At 44.2% G+C, this 20,608-nt stretch overlaps 1 protein-coding gene across 1 annotated transcript in view; it reads left to right on the top strand.

The window, feature by feature from the left end:
• Positions 1–18,331, top strand: part of TTLL8 (tubulin tyrosine ligase like 8) — a 158,604-nt gene extending 140,273 nt beyond the window's left edge. The window contains exons 14-15 of the mRNA XM_033958962.1: positions 5,405–5,876; positions 18,126–18,331. Coding sequence (XP_033814853.1) covers positions 5,405–5,876; positions 18,126–18,331 — 678 coding nt within the window. The remainder of the gene's footprint in view (positions 1–5,404; positions 5,877–18,125) is intronic.
• The last annotated feature ends 2,277 nt before the right edge of the window (positions 18,332–20,608 follow it).

Genomic DNA, 20,608 nt, shown 5'->3' with positions numbered 1-20,608 from the left:
AAGATGAGTTCTATAGGATTAGGTAACACATTGACGAAATGGGTTGGGAGCTGGCTTGGAGGTAGGCTCCAAAGGGTGGTGGTGAATGGCACCCCTCCGAAATGACGGAGGTGATTAGTGGAGTACCACAGGGCTCAGTCTTGGGCCCAATCCTATTCAACATCTTTATAAGAGACTTGGCAGAAGGGCTTCGAGGTAAAATAACATTATTCGCCGATGACGCCAAACTGAGTAATGTAGTGGGCAAATGCACAACAGACGAAGATTCAGTGCCCGACAACATGATGCATGACCTACTCCTACTGGAGCGATGGTCTAGGACATGGCAACTCAACTTCAATGCCAAAAAATGCAAAGTTATGCACCTGGGCAGCCAGAATCCATGCAAGTCTTATACCCTTAATGGCGAGATCCTAGCAAAAACGGTAGCAGAACGAGACTTGGGGTAATCGTCAGTGAGGACATGAAGTCTGCCAATCAAGTGGAGCAGGCTTCGTCCAAGGCAAGACAATCATGGGCTGCATACGAAGGGGTTTCGTCAGTCGTAAGGCGGAAGTCATTATGCCATTGTATAGATCCATGGTGAGGCCCACCTGGAATACTGTGTGCAATTCTGGAGGCCGCATTATCGCAAGGATGTGCTGAGACTGGAGTCGGTGCAAAGAATGGCCACCCGGATGGTCTCGGGACTCAAGGATCTACCATACGAAAAACGGCTTGACAAATTACAGCTATACTCGCTCGAGGAGCGCAGAGAGAGGGGGGACATGATCGAGACGTTCAAGTATCTTACGGGCCGCATCGAGGCGGGGAAGATATCTTCTTTTTTTCAAGGGTCCCACGACAACAAGAGGCATACGTTGAAAATCAGGGGCCTGTTCTCTCTCATCCTAAACCCCCTCCCCCATCCCAACACACACTCCTCAGGCATGAAACCACAACCAGGCAAGCTGAATATACCAACAGTAATGTCTCTAGGGTATATCTAAAAAACATGTATCTTCCTTCAATACCTGTCCAAGCACTCTGAAGTTTTAGTAAACTCTTCTACCTGTTGCCCTGTGCGGATATTGCATAAAAAGAAACACATTCCTACCACAATGGCTTGTAGCTGAGAGCAGATGAATGTATCTAATGCACCTGTGCCTGCAAACTGCAGAATGCTGATGAAAAACAGCAAAGTTCACCACTTATGAGAGCTGTTAGGATGCTTTTAAAATGAGTGAAAGTGAGGGTGGGATTTGAACCGGTGAGCTTGAGAAGATGGAAAAGATGCAACAAGGTGCATTAACCTGGTGAGCCACAAATGGCTTCTTTCTGTCAGAGGAGAAGTTTGCTCCCATGACAGCTTAGGATGTCCTAACCATGGGAAGGAGAAAATAAGTTTGCCTGGAAAGGGAAATGTGCTGATAAAAACGGCAAAGTCCACCATCTAGACCAGTGGTTCCCAACCCTGTCCTGGAGGACCACCAGGCCAGTCGTGTTTTTGGGATAGCCCTAATGAATATGCATGAGAGAGATTTGCATATAATGGAGGTGAAAGGCATGCAAATCTGCCTCATGCAAATCCATTAGGGCTATCCCAAAAACCCAACTGGCCTGGTGGTCCTCCAGGACAGGATTGGGAACCTCTGATCTAGACCCTCTTATGACAGCTAATCGGAAGCTGTTAGAATTAGTGAAGGTGGGATTTGAACTGGTGAGAAAATGGACAAGGTGCAACAAGGCGCATTAACTTGGCGAGCCAGAAATGCTTTCTTTGTGGTGATTGTGACATGATAGCTAATCAGATGATAAACCAAACTAAACCTTAAGTTTATATACCGCATCCTCTCCATAATTATAGAGGTTAGCACGGTTTACAAGAGCTTAAAATAAGAAGGAATAGAATAATGGGGTAGGAGGTTGAGTACAAGGGGGAAGAGAGCATTACATTTTTGTGAAAAGCCAAGTTTTCAGGTTCTTACGGAATAGGTGGAAGAAGCCCAGATTCCATAGTGGGACAGTAAGATTATTCCAAAGTCCTGTGATTCTGAAGAGATTTTCCTAATTTACCCGCATAGAGAATACCTTGTAGTGAGGGGAAGGATAGTTTAAGTTGTTGGGTGGGCCTGGCGGTATCAGGACTCAAAGAGTTACAAGATAGTGAAATTAGGGGAGGGAGGATGCCATGAAAGATCTTAAAAGCCAGGCAGGTGCATTTGAAATGAACCCTGGAAATTACTGGGAGCCAGTGAAGTGTGGCCAGAAGTGGGGAAACATGATCAAATTTGCGTTTTCCGAAGATCAACTTGGCTGCTGTGTTCAGGATTAGCTGAAGTCCTTGAAGACTTTTTTTAGTTAGACTTAGATAGATGGCATTACAGTAGTCTAGTCTGGAGAGGATGATAGATTGAACAAGGATGGCAAAATGTTGGCGGAAGCAGGATCTTACTTTCTTCAGCATGTGGAAGCTAAAAAAGCATGATTTTACCAAGGAGTTGAGGTGGTCATTGAAAGAGAGGGAAGAATCGATAATGATGCTTAGGACCTTGCTTGAGAACTCAAGCTGCAGTGTGGCGCCAGAGGGCAGTGAGAAGAGGGTGGGCAGCTGTTCTAATTTTGGGCCTAGCCAGAGTAGTTTCGTTTTGGATTAGTTCAGTTTCATAGGCAGGTCAGTCAACTATGATATAACAGGGCAGTGAGATCCAGCTGAGTAGAAGCTGATATAGCTCAATGTGTTAAAATTCTGTGCTGATCGTACAGAGGTTGTGAGTTCAACACCCAGCATATCTTTTAATTGTAGCATACTGCCTTGAAGGTGCACATTGATGATCTCACAATGAGGTCAGCTTTGTGAAGCTGAACAGCTCCATTTTGCAATGAGAGAAAATGCATGTTAAGGTCTGTATCTGGTTTTTCTATTTTTAAACGCTGAGAAATGAAGTAATGTGTGCAATAATATATTTTTCATGTTCTTTCTTTGCTGTCAAGAAAGAGCTGATTGCAGCACTGTTTAGTGAGAAAAAAGGGGGTTCTTTTTAAGCAGGAAAGCCAAAGGTGGTGTAATGAGTAAATCATATTACTGTTTGGGCAGAAAAATACTATGTTTTCCATACAATATGTTTATATTGATGTGCTCTATTGATATAGTGGCTTATTAAATCTATTAGGAGGGGAAAAAGAGGAAAAAAAACTGATTCCTGAAGTCTAGGTAGAATATATCATTTCAGAAGCCCAAAGCATGTCTATGTTGCGTCCATAGAAACCCGAGTTCAGGCCAAGCAGAAACCACACTTAGACCAGCTTTTCATTCGCTTACATTTTCCATGATGTTTAGATGAGGTCTGCTGCCCAACTAGCGTCTATGTGGTGCCTATCCTTAACCACGCCCACATCTACATACTTGGACGCGACTTTTCGCAAAACTTGAGTATCTCGCATCTATATTGTGAGAACGCCTATCTGACACCTAACTCCTTCTAAGTCACAATTAGCGCTTGTTAAGACCCTTAAATTGCTCATTATCAACTTAAATCGGACACCTAAACCACGCCTAAAGTTAGGCACACTTTACAGAATCTAGGCCTTAGTGCGCTTCTATGAAGTGCGCGTACTACAAAGTGTATATACCTTTTATAGAATTTTGTTTAATTCCTGTGTGCATCATATAATTTAGGCCCACCCATTAAGGCCAGTTAAAACCAGGCCTAAATGTGCAGATCAGGGGGTAACTTCTAGAAATGCCCATGATTCGCCCCATCCATGCCCCCTTTTCAAATTTGCACTATGCGCACCAATGTGCATGCACAACCTCAGGCGCCATGTACAGGATTTGGGAGTAAGTGCTTTTTTGTGAGGTGCATGTTATGGGCAAAGAATGGGTGTGGAAGGCGTTTTGTAGTTAGCACACTCCAAACACTGTGTGATCCTTGGCACTTTTGTGGTTTGCAGAGGACCACTTACAACTAGGAGGTGCTATGTTTCCTCGCAAACTCCAAGCAAAGTCCCAAAATGGCCCCTGTAATGGCTTGAAAAACATAATCAGCGGCCCGGCACTGGATTGTTCGCTCTGTGCATCTTCTGCCTGGAAGCGATGAGTCGGGGCTGCCTCAGCTGGATAGCCCGAGCTGATATCTGTCCAGTCTGGACTTTTGCCATTGGGATTATTTAAAATATGCTGAGGCAACAGAGCTGCTTCAGGAATCTGGACCTCTGTCAGACTTAGACTTAATTACTTTAATTCATTTAGATATCATTGACATAGATGGTGCTCCTATCTGTAGGGTTAGGAATTTCTATGAAATATTCTACATGCTTCTCTCTTCTCCACTCCTTCCTGCCCGCCATAGTCCTCCCTACCATCTTCTAACCCCTTCCTCTGTAATGTCGCCTAAAGCTTATATAGGTATGTGTGACGTACAAATGGAAGAAATAAAATAAAATAAATCACTGTACACACTGAAAATAATCGGGTCAATAATCAACCTATGGTAGTCAGTATTTATCTGAACACCAGCCACTGCTGACTTTTTATACCCAGTATCAATGTGGAATATCCAGGTATAATTCATTCCAATACCCAGACAACGATGTGGTTTGAGTTAGGACAGTCTCTTTGCTGTCCTAACTTTATCCAGATAATTGCCTGGTAGTTGCCGCTAATTGATAATTCTTGGCTCTACTCAGACTCCCCTTCTGGATCACCCAGGGAGTGGCGTAGTAGGGGGTTGGGGGGCAGACTGCCATGGACACCATATTGGTGGATGTGCCAGCACCTTTCCGCTCTCCCACTCCACACTTGTGCTCTCCCTTCCCCATTCCTTCCCCCTCCCCGTACCTCTTTTAATTTTCTCCAGTGCGAGCAACTTCTCCGGCTTGCTGGTCGTGCTGGCCTGGCTCCCCTCTGACATCACTTCCTGGTCGCGAGACCAGGAAGTGATGTCAGAGGGAAAGCCAACGCCAACATGAGCAGCAAGCCAGAAAAGCTGCTTGCAGTGGCAAATATTTAAAGAGGAACCGGGGGGGGGGGAGGGGAAGAGGGCATGAATGTGGCATGTGGGGCACAGAAGGAGCAGGGATAGATGGAGAGGAGGGTACAGAAAAGCACCACTGCTCTGAGCGCCTCCTACCTTCACTACACCGCTGCACCCAGATAATAGTAAGGTGGTCTGCCTGTATATTCAGCAGAGCTATCCAGATAAGTACGATTCATATCTAGATTTGCTTAGGTCAGTGGGAGCTATAACTCCCTTTGAATATTATCCCAGTGTGTTTTCCTATGTAGGCCACATTAATTAAAATTTCATCTGTGGATACTTTTTGTTTGGTCCAAGAAACCGCAGTGTATTCTCTGATGAATTTATTGTAAAAATTCTGGATTACAATTCCTTGCTTTAAATCTATATATTTTTTTTTTCTACAGCCCTTGATAGAATTGCCAACTTTTACTGGTGGTGGGCTTTTGGTGGCAGGATCGAGTATTAAGGAAATAAATCCAATTACCTCTACTGGAGAAAACAGAGATGATAAAGTGCAGGGAACCAAATGCCCCTTACTTAACCAAGATACATTGCAGGAGAATGTCAAGGAAAACTCAAAACTGAAACAAAGATTGAAGGCCACCAAAGAAAAATTACCTAGCAATGTGACTGTTTTGCCAAAATGCTTGCCCAGGAAGAATTGCAAAACAAAAGATTCAGCTCTGAAACCCATTCTGAAAACTGGTTGTTCCAGCTTGCCCAATTTCCTTAATTACGTACCAAGTGTCCCAAAGATCATTCATGTTTCTCAAATGAACAAGTCATCTGTCTATGTGCAGAATCCAAACAGAATAAGCACGCCTGTACTGAATGTGCATACTTTGAACTGGACAGTGCTACAGCCTTCCAACACAGGTAATTTTATTTTTATCACTTGAGTAAGCATGCAATGAAGTTACTAAGTAGTAGATTTAAAACAAACCGGAGAAAATATTTCTTCACACAATGTGTAATTAAGCTCTGGAATTTGTTGCCAGAGAATGTGGTGAAATCAGTAAGCAGGGTTTAAAAACGGTTTGGATAATTTCCTAAAAGAGAGGTTCATAGGCTGTTATTGAGATGGCTTGGGGAAATCTGCTGCTTATTCCTAGAATGGGCAGCATAGAATCTGTTTTACTACTTGGGATCTAGCTGAGTACTTGGGACCTAGGTTGGCCACGGTTGGAAACAGAATGCTGGGCTTGATGGACCTTCGGTCTGTACCAGTATGGCAATACTTATGTTCATGGGATTTCAAATGTTTATGCTTAATGTGAACTGAGCACTGCTTACAGCCTTCTAGTACAGGGGTAGGCAACTCCAGTCCTCGAGGGCCGGAATCCAGACGGGTTTTCAGGATTTCCCCAATGAATATGCATTGAAAGCAGTGCAGGCAAATAGATCTCATGCATATTCATTGGGGAAATCTTGAAAACCTGACTGGATTGCGGCCCTCAAGGAGGGACTTTGAGAATCCTGGACTAAAGCACCTGTATGAACAATACTTTACAACATTCTGAGGTCGGCCCAGCTGTTCATGGCCTAAACCCAATGAGAGACTGCTTCTTCTTTGGCCACACACGTTGATATCCTTAAGGGGCCATCCTCTCTTTAGAAGTGCCTCCTCTGAGCTCACTGATACGCCTTCCTCTTCCCAACCATCCACCCACAGGGATCAATGATCCCTTTCCATCGTCACCCTCCACCACACTTCGCCTCAACATCTTATCAGGCTAGGCAGAGGACCACAACTCTCCCTCAATCAAGCTGGAAAACTTCGACCTGGAGGCAAAAGACAAGTATGAGGCCCACTGCCATTATAGCCGTTAGAACCCAACTAACGAATATGGTGAAATAGAATAAAATTGCAAATTATAAGTGACCGTCCAACCTCAACAGATTCAAATCGGATCAGAACCAAAAGTAAACAAAAATAAAGCTGAAAGGTTAAAAAAACTAACTTAAGATGGGGATGAAAAACTAGAAATAAAATCAAAATAAGATATACAAGGGAAGGAGGCACCATCACTATCTACCTAATTTGGTGCTGTCTTGGAAAAATAATGGGAAGGGCCTTAGGCATCTGGGCTAATTGGAGCTTTAGGCCCCTCCCTGGTACATCCCAGAATGCATTGGGAAGGGGAAGGCCCACCATTTTGGAAGAGGCGGGCCTGCTGGCAGGAGGGAGTAAACATCTCTCTTGCCGGCCATCTCCTAAAGAATGAGAGGGGGGGACCTTGGGAAGTGTCGGGGGGATGGGGTTGAGGGAGTGTCAGGGGTGTGTTGGGGAGTTTGGGAGAGTGTTGAGTGGGTGGTAGGGAGTGTTGGAAAGTGTTGGGGAATGTCAGGTGGGTGTTGGGGGTTCAGAGGATAGACGGGACTGGTGACAGGAGGGAGTGGGCATCCCTCCTGCCAAATGGATGAGGGAGGTGTTGGGAGTGTCAGGGGTTTGGGGGATCGATGGGGCCAATGGCAGGAGGGAGTGGCTTAGCAGGGTTTAAAACAGGTTTAGACAATTTTCTAAAAGTCTATAAGCTATTATTAAGATGGGCTTGAGAAAATCTACTGCTTATTTCTAGGATAAGCAGCATAAAATCTGTTTCACTCTTCTCGAATCTTGCCGGGTATTTGAACCTAGATTGGCCATTCTTGGAAACAGGATATTGATCTTGATGGACCATCGGTTTGTCCTAGTATAGCATTGCTTATGTTCTTAAGATTTCAACTGACTACTGAATAGTTAAATATATGCTTCAAATCAGACAAATAAATAACACATTTACAAGAATTTGCCAAGAAATAATTTTCTATCAATAAATCAAGAAAATGAATCTCTTGGTGCCTGGCGATGCTGGTGTGGAGGAGGGGAATACTTTCCTAGTTTTCTGTGTTGATTTAGAAAGCAATGGGAATAATCTAGCTCTTTGGACCACAAAATAGTATGTTTCTTCCTAAAGAAGAAACATATCACAGTACAGTCAAACCTTGGATAGCAATAGAGAATGACACAGGGAAAAAATTTGTCCCCATCACTGCCCCGTCCCCGTCCCTGCGACCACTGTCCCTGCCTCGTCACCGCAACCACTGTCCCTGCCCCATTCCCGTCCCCGCAGCATCCATACAAGCCTCAGTACTGCAATATTTAGCTTATTCCTTCCTTATAAATTAAAGTTCTGGCTGCTGAACTAGAGAAAGAGATATTCAGCTGGCAAAGCTTTGTTTATAAATTTTTATCAACACAACTAATATACTACTTTATCCTACCTTTGTTGTCTGGTTTCTGCTTTCCTCATGTTCTCCTCATTCATTTCCTTCCATCCACTGTCTGCCTTCTCTGTCTCTTCCATATGCTCTGTTACTGTGCTTCTCCCGTCCATCCCTCCCTCCACCCCCACCCCAATTGGTCTGCCACCCATCTTCCCTCTGCTCCCCCCATAGTCTGGAATCTCTCTCTTCCCCATTTCCCTTCAGCATCTGTTCCTCTTTACACCACCTTCCCCAGTTCCCTTCAGCGTCTGTTCCTCCCCAGCCCACCTTCCCCAGCTCCCTTCAGCGTCTGTTCCTCCCCAGCCCACCTTCCCCAGTTCCCTTCAGCGTCTGTTCCTCTCCACCCCACCTTCCCCAGTTCCCTTCAGCGTCGGTTCTTCTCCACCTCACCTTCCCCAATTCCCTTCAGCGTCTGTTCCTCTCCAGCCCACCTTCCCCAGTTTCCTTCAGCATTTGTTCCTCTGCACCCCTCCTTCCCCAGTTCCCTTCAGCGTCTGTTCTTCTGTAGCCCACCTTCCCCAGTTCCCTTCAGCGTCTGTTCCTCCACACCCCACCTTAACCAGTTCCCTTCAGCGTCTGTTCCGGTTGCATCAGAGATGACCTTTACGGCAGCCACACGCAATTTCAACGCTCCGGCTGCTGGTAGGAAGCACTTTTAGAGAAATTGCCTGCCGCGAAGGTAAGGAGGGAGGGAGATCATCAGGCTGTGGTGGTGGCGATCGGGCTTAGGCGGCGATTGGGCGGCAGCGATCAGGAGTAATGGAGGCAGGGAGATGCTTGGGCGGTGGTGGTGATCGGGCAGCAGCGGCTATCAGTATGGAGGGAGGGAGCACGATCGATGACCGTGCGCGTTCCCTCCCTTCACTGCGGAGACAAGGCCATTCACCACTCCACAGGGCAGTGAATGGCCTTCTCCCCGTACCCACGACGACCATTTTTTTCTCTCCTCCCTTTCGGCGGGTTACGCGTGGCTACCTGCCGCTAGCCGCGGGTAACAACCACCGTGTCGTTGTCTAGATAGTGAGTAACGTGGTTTACGAGTGTTTTGCAAGATGAGCAAAAATATTTTATTAAATTGTAACTTGATAAATGAGCGTTGTCTTGCAGTACAAGCACATATACGTGCATCACGTCAAATACGCACAATATATGCGCATCGCATCACTGATTGTGTCTGAACGTAATACATGCACCTGCAGTTCAAGCATGCACAACATACGCACATCTCATGCTTAGTACGGCTGAACGTAATAAAAGCATCACACCCAATTCACCCGCAGTGTAGTGACTGTTCGAAACGAGTGAGATCTTGCAATACAAGTACATACAGTACTGTTACTTTTTAAAAACTCTACAACTTATTTAGGGCCGACTTTGACTTATCCCCCCTCCTCAACCTATTTCGTGCACACTGCAGCTGTGAGGAGGAGGGAGCTGGCCACAAGATAACGCCAGGGGCATCGGACCGCGGGCTGCATAAAATGGCCAGGTGGGAGCCGGCCAGAAGGTAAGACACTTGCCAGAGGGAGGCACAGCATGGAGGGAGGGAGACAACAAAGGTAGGGGGAATGATTCTATTTTCAATTTAGTGTTTGAATTGTCTCAATTTTGAGAATTTTAATCTGCTGTCTATATGTTGCACTGCTCAGGAAGAAATACATTTGTTTCTTTTTCTCTAGGGGTTGTACTGCATGCAGAGTCTTGAATCTTAGTGTTTCATTTGTATATATTATTACTTTTAGTTTGTGGTCCCGAATTTGCATAGGGGTTATCTGTGTTCTGGTATGAATCAATGTTGAGAAGCATACAGTGTGCTTTGTGTAGTTTAATTTTGTGGTTAACCATTATAAGAACATAAGAATTGCCGCTGCTGGGTCAGACCGGTGGTCCATCCTGCCCAGCAGTCCGCTTACGCGGCGGCCCTCAGGTCAAAGACCAGTGCTCTAAATGAGTCTAGCCTTACCTGTGTTCGTTCCAGGAACTTGTCCAACTTTGTCTTGAAACCCTGGCGGGTGTTTTCCCTTATAACAGACTCCAGAAGAGCGTTCCAGTTTTCCTCCACTCTCTGGGAGAATTTCCTTACATTTGTACAGAATCTATCCCTTTTCAACTTTATGTGTTAATAAGATTATATTGTGTGTGCATATATGAAAAATGAATAGAAAAAATATTGTTATAATTAGTACTATTATGAGAGTGGGGGCTGGGGCAGAGATTGGGATGGGGTCTGGCCCACGACTTAGCCTTTGTTTTGGATTTTGGCCCCTTAATGTGATTGAGTTTGACAACCCTGGAATAGATTTATAAGATAATTATTGATAGATTAGAATTATTATTTGGAGGCCCAAACCATGGTGTTCCTAATGAAGGAGAAAGGTTGCGTTTCATACTTTACAAAATTTTGTGTGAGATATGTAGAATTTTATATTTCTTGTGAGAAGATCTCTGCTATTTATTTTGGACATGGATGTATATTTGTGCTCTGGTCACACAATAAAAATTATTTAAACATAGAGCAACATAGGTACCATTTTTCTTTATTAGCCTAAGTGGCAGGTGTGGATATTTACACCAGCCCTAAAGTTAACATTTTTCATGTATGCGCATAAGTTATAGTAATAATCTATAGGGTCAGTATTGAAAAGGGGTTTAACTGAGAAGTCTATAAGCCATTATTAAGATATCTTATGCTTATGAATATTGTTGGGTATAAGGGAGGGGGGATATTTGATGCGAGTTAGAATTTGATGATATATTATGTGATGCTAAATTATAAAATGATTGTATCTTATGTTACACTTATTGTGAGTTTTAAAAATGAATAAATATTTTTTTAAAAAAAAAGACAATTTGGGTTGTATGCAGACTTTATCCCCCTCCCCTTTTACAAAACCATAGCGTCGGAGTTGTTACCGCCACAGCCGGCACTAAAAACTGCACTACGATTAGTTAGGCATCGCTAGCTGTCCTCAATATAGGGACCCAGTGATACCTAACTTAGGCGTTATTTATAGAATCTGACCCTAGGTGCCGCTTTGAGTGTGGTTGTATAACTACAAAAAGGCGGTACAGTACTTCCCCGAGAACGGAACCCCCGCGAATCTCAAAAAAACGTGAATACGGTTTTTCATGGGGGAGCCTGAAGAGGGCAGCGGGAGAGGGCAGCAGGAGAGCAGCTGCAGCGCCGCGAGTGCAGGAAATCACTCGTGGTACGCTCCGACCGCCTCTTCCTGCACTAAGTCGGGCCTTATCCAATCAGGAGCTGCGTGTCAAAGCAGCTCCTGATTGGATAAGGCCCGACTTAGTGCAGGAAGAGGCGGTCGGAGCGTACTACGAGAGATTTCCTGCACTCGCAGCGCTTCTGGCTGCTCTCTCCTTGTCGGCTGTTCGCGGTCAGCAAATACCGCAAATGAACGGAACCGCCGACCGCGAATGACCGGGGGAACACTGTATACAAGTCCCAGTCCCTTTCCCGTTGCTTAAATATAGTAGGTGCACTATTATAGAGCTATTGATTTATTGAGCATTGAATGAACTGGGCAAAAAATGTTCATAACCTGGGTATTGTAGGGCAGTATCTTTGCTGACAAGCAGTGTCTTGATAACAGTGTAAAAACAAAGCAGCATTTTAGACTGACATGGGGGACAATTTTTTCCCCGCCCTGTGAGTTTTGCCGCTGTCCCTGTCCCGTTCCTGTAAGCTCTGCCTTAACTGCACAAGCCTCGAACATTTATGATTTTAAAGTGTTTGAGGTTTGTGCAGATGAGGACAGAGCTTGCAGGAATGATTCAGGGACAGGAAAAGAATTTGCCGGGACGGGAAAATGAGTTTCCGCAGGGACGGGGAAAAATTTGTCCCCGTGTCATTCTCTACAGCATTTATCAGTTGTTGCTTAACAGAGAAGATAGATATGTTGCAGCCTGCAGGTTACAAAATAAATATTTGAAGGTTTGGGGTTTTCATACTAGGGAAGGAAGAAACACCCTGGATACATAAAGGCCTTGGGATGTGAATGCAACGAAAATATTCCAAATGTGTAAGATCAGTTCCCCTTCCATTACGAAAAGTTGTGGCACCATACTTTGAATGCAAATAACTAGACTATTTATAACCTTTTCATAAATGTCATAGAATTATGTATTTTAATATTTGCCTCCAGTGACTTGTGTTACACCCTGTATTATATTAGGTTGCATAATGCAGGCAAAACTTACTGACCTTGCTAACTTGTTCATTATACGTTTTCTGGTACCAGAGTGAACCACAAGACCACAACTAAACTGGTTTGCCTGTCATCAGCAGGCACCAGTAATTCCTATGTTCTCGATGTCTTATTTTATTTATATAATGCCACAGTAGCATTGAAGATGTTGTAGAGAAGGACCTGTTGGACTGCCCAACTTGTTCAAATGTGACTGCTTTTCATAGCTGTGACTAAGAATAGCTCCAGCTATCTCGTGCACGTCGCCTTGGGTGAGTTTCTTTGAAAAGGTGGTAAATGAATCCTAATAAGTAGATTTAAAAAATACCTTCAGACAAACCAGCCATACCAGCTGTAACTCTCGTTTTGCCTCTTTCGTTTCCTGTTTTGCTAAAGCAAGGCTTCCTTTGTTGCGGTTCCAGGATATCCATGATAAATAAGCATGACATGAGGCTACAGTCCTCCAAGATTAGTCTCAAATGGGTAGTCTCAGGTATCTATTTTGCCTTCTACATGATCTATAAAAATTTATTCTCCACTACTGTATTTACACACAAAGAGTGTTTGGGGGGCAAAAAAAGGCTAAGGCCCTCTTTTACTAAGGTGCGCTAACCGATTAGCACGTGCTAATCGATTTAGCACACGCTAAACACTAACGCATGCATGTTAGTCTATGGACGCGTTAGCGTTTAACATAGAAACATAGAAACTGACGGCAGAAAAGGGCCATGGCCCATCTAGTCTGCCCACACTAATGAGTCGGTCCAGCATATAGCCACCCGGATGGTCTCGGGACTCAAGAATCTCCCGTATGAGGAAAGGCTGAAAAAATTGCAGCTATACTCACTCAAGGAACGCAGAGAGAGGGGGGACATGATCGAGACGTTCAAATATCTCACTGGCCGTATCGAGGTGGAAGAGGACATCTTCTTTTTCAAAGGCCCCACGGCAACAAGAGGGCATCCGTGGAAAATCAGGGGCGGGAAACTACACGGTGACACCAGGAAATACTTCTTCACCGAGAGGGTGGTTGATCACTGGAATGATCTTCCACTGCAGGTGGTCGAGGCCAGGAGCGTGCCTGATTTTAAGTCAAAATGGGATTGCCACGTGGGATCTCTTCACAGAGAAAGGTAGGGGAGGGTTATTGGGGTGGGCAGACTTGGTGGGCCGTGGCCCTTATCTGCCGTCTATTTCTATGTTTCTATGTTTCTACCCTCCTTTATGAAGAGATCCCACGTGCCAATCCCATTTTTTCTTAAAATCTGTTACGCTGCTGGCCTCAGTTACCTGAAGTGGAAGATTATTCCAGCGATCAACCACCCTTTCGGCGAAGAAATATTTTCTGGTGTCACCATGAAATTTCCCACCCCTGAGTTTCAACGGATATCCTCTTGTTGCCATGGGACCTTTGAGAAAAAAAAGATATCTTCTTCCACCTCGATACAGCCCGTGACATATTTGAACGTCTCGATCATATCTCCCCTCTCCCTGCGTTCCTCAAGTGAGTATAGCTGCGACATAACGCGCGCTAATTGGTTAGCTCACCTTAGCAAAAGAGGAGGTAAGGGAATGGGATTCGATATATGGCCTTCCTGTGGTACAATCAAAATGGTTTACCTTTATTATATGCAGTTACATTCTTTAGTATAAAAGAGGAATTATTTTTTTTTGTCAGAAACAAGAAGTAATCTTCTTTGGATCCACATTTTTTTTTTTTGTTAAGGTTTCCTTGTAAATGTGAAATACAATATAGAGGTAATTTGTGTTTTTATGACCCAGCTTAGTGGACAGGTTTTTTTTTGCTCCAGTGATCTTATCAGTCTGCTTAGTTCTTCTTTTGACTTCCCAGTTTGAGTAATGCTGTTCTTGTTTCGTGACTATAAGATTTTTTTTTTTAGAATTATTTCTTTTTTTCTTTGATGTTTGGCTTACAGCAGCCTCGTTCTGTGGTCTAATACCATATGCATTATGAGAATATGAGAGCCTCTGCTATCTCCATCACAGGAGTAACTCTGTGGAGCAAGTTAACTGGACCACAAAGAGCTCTGTCCGATATTTTGAAGTTTAGGAAAATGCTCAGGACCACACTTTTTTTTAGAAGCATTTCAATGATTGACGTTTATGACCAATCTTGCCCCCTCTTCTATTAAACTACGCTCAGGGCAGGATTAATTCATCGAGGGCACACAAGTACACTGGGCCCCCTGCCCCACCCCACCATGCGCCCAGGCGGAAACAGGAAGCTGCGTCAGAGGGAAGCTTTAGGCAAGCAGCACCGCTTGCACAATTACAGTTCCTGTTGCCTTTCTTACCCACGTTGCTTGTCTTACTTTCCGTCGATGGGGGGGGGGCTGCGTTGCCAATTGGGGTGGGGCCCAGGTTGCCGATCGGGGGGGGGGGGCCCCGCAGTGCCGATCGATGCTGGAGAGGCCCATCGCCGTTTGGAAATAACAATGTTGATGCCCTCCTTTATTGGGCCCCCCTGACCATTTCGGGCCCTAGGCACGTGCCTACTTGGCCTACTGGTTAATCCTGCCCTGACTACGCTAGCAGTTTTTAGCGCAGAGAGCTGCGCTGAATGGCCCACACTGCTCCCAACACTCATAGAGTTCCTATGAGCATCGGGAGCGGCGCAGCTCTCTGCGCTAGAAACTGCTAATGCAGTTTCGTAGAAGAGGCCCTTGGTTTTTAGAGTTATTATGGAGAGCTGTGAACCAACTGTTTACATTGATTGATTTGTAATCTTTGATGTTTGTACAAGTCAAATTTGTCCTATTTTATGTATGTTAATTTTGTAAAGCTGCCTAGGAATAAGCAGTTGAAAAAATCTTTTAAATATATAAAAATAAATAAATAAATATTGTGAGTTTTTACTAAACTGCAGAAGAATTTCTTACCACAGGCCGTTGAGGTAAATGCTCCGACATTCATAGGAATAGAATGAATGTTGGAGCATTTACCACCCAAGCCCACAGTAAGAAGCTCTTACTCGGTTTAGTAAAATTAGCCCACAATCTTAATTTTTTTTTATTTTTCTGATGAAATTTAGGGGTCAATATTCAAAGTAATTTAATTGGGCAGGAGGGGCGTCTTCCAGTTAAATTGCCTGTGTGGGGCTATCTGCTGATATTCAGTAACATTTAACCGGATAGTGCCACTGAATATTGGCACCAAAGAAGGAATTCAATAGATGGCACTGAAAATTCAGCGCTGAAAAACTTGAGCGTCAAGCAAGTTTCACGTTTGTTATACCGCTTTAATACCAAAGCGGTTTACAATTACATTACATTATTTATTTATTCAATTTTCTATACCATTCTCCCAAGGGAGCTCAGAATTGTTTACATTAATTTATTCAGGTACTCAAGCATTTTTCCCTGTCCCGGTGGGCTCACAATCTCTCTAATATACCCAGGGCAATGGGGGAGGAGGGATTAAGTGACTTGCCCAGGCTCACAAGGAGCAGCATGGGTTTGAACCCACAACCTCAGGATGCTGAGGCTGTAGCTTTAACCACTGCGCCACACTCTCCCAACAGGGATTTCTATTCCGCCATTACCTTGCGGTTCAAGGCGGATTACAAAAGAATTATCAAAGATGTATTACAAAAAGACATTACAAAAAGATAACTGGTCATTTTCAAGGAAAGTAAGAAAGGAGTATGGCTAGTTGTTTTGGGTTAGGGGCTTTAGTGAGAGGCGGGATTTGAACTTGCGGTGTTATGTCTTTTTCAGGGATTTCATGAAGAGTATGGTCTTTATTTCTTTTCTAAATGTTTATTTCTTTTCTAAATGTTTTGTAGTCTGGGGATGCCGTCAGTATAAAACAATTTTTAAAACAAACAAAAACAATTAAAAAACAAGGGAAAGGACATACATATGCAAAAATTGATTTGTTAAGAGATGACACAAGAGGAAAAAAAAGGGGAGGGTTTACAATTGGTAAAATAAAACATTGAAAAGGTAATGGGAAGAACGATATGGAGAAGGGGAGACTTACCCACTTTTTTACAAAGGTGCGCTAAGCTTTTTAGCGCTCGCTAAATATTAGCGCGCGCTAAACACTAACACATGCATATTATCCTATGGATGCATTAGCAGTTAGAGCACGTGTTGATTTAGCATGTGCTAAATCCGCGCTAAAATGCTTAGCGCGCCTTTGTAAAAGAGAACCTTAGGTGATCCATTTATCTACATTTCAAAAGCATCCTTAAAAACAAAGGTTTTAAGGTTAGATTTGAAATGATTAGAGTTACCCCCTCTTGTACTGAGGTGCGCTAACTGATTAGCGCGTGCTAAACGCTAACGCATGCATTAGCGCGCGCTAATCAGTTAGCGCACCTTAGTACAAGAGGGGGTTAGTTTCCAATCTTAACGCTAAGGGGAGGGCATTTCATAGAGTGGGAGCGACTACAGAATAGGTGGTTTTGCGAGTTGTGTCATAAAATAACTGACGAGCGGATGATACTCTTAAGAAGATGTTGCTGTATCTGTAAATCTGTAAATCGCGATAGCGTCAAATTTTAATAAAAACTCGAAAAACCTGAGATGATCGTAGAGTACACGAGGTTTTGTACGGGATCAAAAGTCTGTCGATAAATGAAGGAGAGTGATTGTCCTGAACCCTGAATGCGCCATTCTATAAAGAGAGCGTGCCCTTTATAGCGGTGTCTCACAAACTGTGTGCCGAGGCACAGTGGTGTGCAACGAAGAGATTCCAGAATTTATTTTTAAAATTCCCTTCATAAGAACTAGTTCCTAAAATAAACCGTACACTAGAATAGATGGTGTGTATGTCACGTACGCTAGATTCTGTCACTATCTGCCCCATTGCTGTAAGCTTTATCTTAATCGCACAAGCCTTGAACACTTATGATTTTAAAATGTTTGAGGCTTGTGCAAATGAGGATGGAACTTGCAGAAATGGGGCAGGGATAGGAAAAGAACTCACCGGGATGGGAAAATGAGTTCCTGCGAGGACGGGGGAAAATTTGTCCCCATGCCATTCTTTACTTGGAAGAACAGTATAGAAAATTGAATGAATAAATAGTGTGAAAACCAGACCAGAGCTGGTATTGTGACATCATAATGCATCATTCCACCATTGCCTAAGAGCCAACCTCATCAGTGATGTCACAATAGCTTGATTGTTTTTTCCTTGGCTCACATTTACTACATTTTGATTTCTAGATTGGTGCAGTGTAGAGAATGACACAGGGACGCATTTTCCCCGTCCCCACAGGAAAACTCAATTTCCCCATTCCATCCTCGCAAGTTTTGTCGCTGTCCCTGTCCCTGACTTATTCCTGCAAGTTCTGCCTTAACCGCACAAACCTCGAACGCTTATGATTTTAAAGTGTTTGAGGTTTGTGCAGAGGAGGACAGAGCTTTCGGGAACGGGGCAGGGGCAGGAAAAGAACTGGCGGGGGATGGGATGGGAAAATGAGTTCCCGTGGGGACGAGGAAAAATTTGTCCCCGTGTCATTCTCTAATCCCTCTATCAGCGTTTGAGGTTTTTTAAAAAATAATGTTTTTTTTTGGTGTGAATCTAGTTAGTAGAGAACCGACAGTGTATTTTCAGCGTTGTCGTGGACGTCTACTATATTTATGAACTATGGAATCTGAATCTAATGTATGTTTTCTGTTTCTCCAAGGTTTGCAAAACACTGGCAAGATCCCATGCTTATTTTGCAAAGGCCCTTTCCAGCTAGATGGGACCTGCAAGCACTGCAATTCTTTCTCTGCAACTATACTTCAAGGAGGTTCAAACACAAATGTTGATAATGTCCCTGCAAAAGTGTCCGTCAGCATGGAGGGTTCTCGTAGAGTTGTCCATAGTAATGCTATCTTAAAGGCTTGAAGCACAAAGCAGAGTTTTAAAGTGTCTCTTTTAAAATAATGTAGTTGTAGAGCTGGGTGAAAGAAAAGGTTGGAAGTGTTATGGCAGGGAAAAGCAGAATAAATGGGTGGAATGTGCAGTGATGCCATAAGAACTGCCTGAAAGAATCGTACCAAAAGTCCTTCCAGCCAAGCACAACCTGCTGTTTCTGTCAGTTACATATGGTGTGTAATTATAGGGAAGATATAAGAAACAGGTCATATGGGGAAAGTCCCCTGTTCAGTTTACAGTTTATTCAAAATTTAATATACATGCATACATGATATACAATTCGCGGTCAGCGATTCGCGGACTCAGTCATTTGTGGTATTTTCTGACCGCCTCTTCTGGTCAGAAAATAACAGAAATGACTGTCCAATGGAGAAGCTCTCTGTTTTCCCTGGCCATGCGCTTCCCGTGCATCCTCCCGCAACGCAGTGAGAGGGAAAAGCAAAATTACAAATTCCCTCCTCCCACTACCAATATGGCGATCGCATCACTCCCGACGTCACCCTCTTCTCGCAGAAACCTGGAGCGCGCTTCCCATGCGGAGTTGTGTAGGAGGAGGAGGTTGAGTGTGCAGGAACCGGCAACGGGGAAGCTGAGACGCCGCCGACTAAGGTGACCAGGTAAGCGGCGCAGCTCGGGCTGGAGCAAGAGAGGAGGAGGGGGAGTGCCAATTAAAGTACTCTTCCGATATTTGTAGTTATTCAACATTCATGGTCACTCCACAAACGTAACCCCCGTGAATTTCAGGGGAGTACTGTATCACCATTTTGGCATAGCACCATACTGATTTACATAATTCTACAAGCAGTCTTATAAAAGAAACAAGTGAGTAAAAAGGGTCACAGACTTGATATACCACCTTTCTGTGGTGCAACCAAAGTGGTTTACATATTCCATGCAGGTATTTTCTCACAATATTGTGGGCTCACAATATGTTCTTGTAACAGAGGCGATGGAGGGGTAAGTGGCTTGCCCAAGGTCACAAGGAGCTGCAAGGAGAATTCTTATACAGGATAGAAAAGGACCAAGTCAAGTAGCTTAGTGAGAGTGAGAGGCATCCGAGGCAGTGGCGCCCCTTCCTTGCCCTCTTCTCCGCCCTCCCCCCCACTTTCACACACTCTTTCCTTGTAAAGTTGAAGTCTCCTAGGATTATGATTTGTTTGTGGTTTACTGACAGGTTGCTGTAATGGCTATTAGTTCGTCAAGAACAGACATGGGCGAGGAGGGAGCTCTGTAGATTAGGATGAATGTGATCATTTTGTCGTGGCCTTAAAGTTGTGGCACACACTGACATGAAATGTGATACTGTATTGTGCACATAATTAAGCGCCATCTTGATCAGCGCCACATATAGAATCAAAGCACCCAGATCAGCATCCACCCACAAAAGTGGTTGACATTGCATCATACATAGAACTGAATGGCTGAGCTGGGCCCACAAAATCTCACTGTGCACATGAGCAGTAGACAAAATAAGGCCTTGGTTAATGAGGACCACTGAGCTGTCCAGATGGTAATTGTTATCTAATTGATATCAAATGGCTCACTAATAAGGTGTCTAACAGTGATAATAACCTCTACTCTGTATCTCTGTGAAATTCTCTCCCCCAAAACTTCTCACAGGAAAATGAAACTCCAAACAGTTTTCTCACAAACAACTTACAAATGGTTGATGTCAGTGTCCCAGTTGCGGTGGCCTTCATCATAAAGCGTATTGGATACAGACTTAAAAATCTCAATATGTATATTTTGGAAGGTAGGCAGGACAGGGGAGTTATAATAGAGAGCCAAAATCTGTTGAAAGGAAACTCTGGAACGAGGGTGTATATAGGATGAAGGTGACAAGGGATAGACTCAGAAGTAGAGAATGACACAGGGAAAAATTCTGTCCCCGTCCCGTTCTCGGACCACCATCCTCTGCACCGCCTCGTCCCCGCTGTCTCTTTCACTGCCCCGTCACCGTCCCCGTCTTCAGCGTCTTCTCCTCTCCATCCCCCCATCCTCAGCACCCTTCACGGTGTCCAGCAGCTCCCTCCCGCCGGCCAGCCATGCATTTCCCTCCCTCCCTCCTTTTCCCTTATCTTTTCTTCTTGAAACTGACGATTTCTATAAGGCTACGAGCTGTATTACAGCCGGAGCCTTGAAGTCGCGTCGGGTTGCCTGCTAGAAAAGTTTCCTCCGATGCAACCGGAAACAGGAAGTTGCATCAGAGGAGACTTTTTCAGCAGGCAACGCGATGCGACTTCAAGG

This window comes from Geotrypetes seraphini, chromosome 9 (assembly GCF_902459505.1).
Source record: "Geotrypetes seraphini chromosome 9, aGeoSer1.1, whole genome shotgun sequence".
NCBI classification, from domain to species: Eukaryota; Metazoa; Chordata; class Amphibia; order Gymnophiona; family Dermophiidae; genus Geotrypetes; species Geotrypetes seraphini.
The sequence above is the reverse complement of the archived record's forward strand: the minus strand, read 5'-3'. Positions and strand labels throughout refer to the sequence as shown.